Genomic DNA, 1,948 nt, shown 5'->3' on the forward strand with positions numbered 1-1,948 from the left:
AAAATTCATTACAACAACATTATATGATCAACATAAAATTCTAATTAACAGATCTTCCTTGAATTTAAAAATAGAACATTACACTATGGCAGGGAAAGGCAAAGCAAGGTGAAGATAGGAAAAGAGAAGTCCAAAAGTGTCATAGTTCTTCCAGAATAAGAACACATAGAGTATCACCTCCAGGCAATATTGTTAATAATCTGAATTCTGCACATATGATTTATGTTTTGTTTGGTTTTTATTTGATATTATTACTGATGCAGTACAAGCATAAGATCTATATTCAAAATTTTCTGTAGAACCTTCTTGTAAGATGTCAATGCTATGAGTGTGTTCAATACGATAATTGATTATCAGGTAAAGAAATATTAAGTGCACTGAGCTGTCTGGGTGGGATGTCACCAGTCAGGCTCCAATGCTGACTTCTTTTGACACCTCTCTTCAGGTCCTCTCACTTGTGAGTTGGCACAAGGCAGGGATGAGAAATCATACAGCAATAACAACATTCATCCTGCTGGGATTGACGGATGATCCAAAACTACAAGTTCTAATTTTCATATTTTTGTTTCTCACTTACATGTTGAGTGTGGCTGGGAACCTCACCATTATCACACTCACACTCTTGGATTCTCACCTTAAAACTCCCATGTATTTTTTCCTCCGAAATTTCTCTTTCCTGGAAGTCTCATTCACCACTGTTTGTATTCCCAGATTCCTGTACACCATGACAACTGGTGACAACACTGTTACTTACAATGCTTGTTTCACCCAGGTATTTTTTGTTCTCCTCTTTGGAGCAACAGAATTTTTTCTCCTGGCTGCCATGTCCTATGACCGCTATGTGGCCATCTGTAAGCCCCTGCACTACACAACCATCATGAACAATAGGGTCTGTGCTACACTCATCCTCTGCTGTTGGTTTGCTGGCCTGCTGATCATCCTCCCACCGGTTGGCTTAGGCCTCCAGCTGGAATTCTGTGACTCAAATGAGATTGATCACTTTGGCTGTGATGCATCTCCCCTTCTACAGATAACCTGCTCAGACACAGTGTTTTTAGAGAAAATAGTCTTGACTTCTGCCATACTGACACTAATTATTACCTTGGTGTGTGTCACTCTCTCCTACACATACATCATCAAGACCATTCTAAAATTTCCTTCTGTCCAACAAAGGAAAAAGGCCTTTTCCACCTGCTCCTCCCACATGATTGTGGTTTCCATCACCTATGGCAGCTGCATCTTCATCTATGTCAAGCCTTCAGCAAAGGAAGGAGTGGCCATTAACAAGGTGGTGTTCATCCTCACTACTTCAGTTGCCCCTTTGCTTAACCCTTTCATCTATACACTTCGAAACAAACAAGTAAAAGCAGCTTTCAAAGACACAGTAAAACGCATTGTATTTCTCTCAAAGAACTGACAGCCTATTGATGTTTGCTGAGGCTTACTTACATTTGAATAACTGTGAGCACTGTTCATGAAAGTGACAAACATGGCTTCTTATTATTTGGTAGACTCATCAAGCTAATGTTCTCCCTGGAACATTTTTTTCTTATAATCCAAAAACCAAAAAATCAAACAATTTATTTTGCCTTCTTTTAAGTTTCCTTTATTCAGAATGGTTTCTTCAATAATTGCAGGCCCCAGAGATTAGTCAAAGACCCAATGTCATAAAAAGGAAATGCAAAACAGAACTTGCATCTCTGGCCACATGCCCTTCTTATAATGTGGAATGGAAATATCCAGAGACCACTTCTCATGTCTGTGAGACATAAACTCGAAGAGAACAAGCTCTGAATTTAGAAGCATTATGACTAAATTTTGGTTGGGTAAGTTCTGTAACTATTCAGACTTTTAGCACCTCCTGATTCAAGAATGTTAGAGTTTAGGAATATTGATCAAGTTTTCAAAGCAAGTTCATTATTTGGAAAGGATATTCTAAGATGTCAAA

At 38.6% G+C, this 1,948-nt stretch overlaps 1 protein-coding gene across 1 annotated transcript; it reads left to right on the forward strand.

The window, feature by feature from the left end:
- Nucleotides 1-478: 478 nt before the first annotated feature.
- On the forward strand, nt 479-1,417 carry LOC143397000 (olfactory receptor 6C2-like). The gene has a single exon (XM_076852997.1). It carries the CDS (start codon nt 479-481, stop codon nt 1,415-1,417), a length of 939 nt encoding a protein of 312 aa, XP_076709112.1.
- Nucleotides 1,418-1,948: the final 531 nt, after the last annotated feature.

Source organism: Callospermophilus lateralis, chromosome 4, assembly GCF_048772815.1.
Source record: "Callospermophilus lateralis isolate mCalLat2 chromosome 4, mCalLat2.hap1, whole genome shotgun sequence".
NCBI classification, from domain to species: domain Eukaryota; kingdom Metazoa; phylum Chordata; class Mammalia; order Rodentia; family Sciuridae; genus Callospermophilus; species Callospermophilus lateralis.

What these genes read in the sequence shown, in the direction of transcription:
- LOC143397000 (XM_076852997.1), top strand. Translation starts at nt 479, where the DNA reads ATGAGAAATCATACAGCAATAACAACATTCATCCTGCTGGGATTGACG.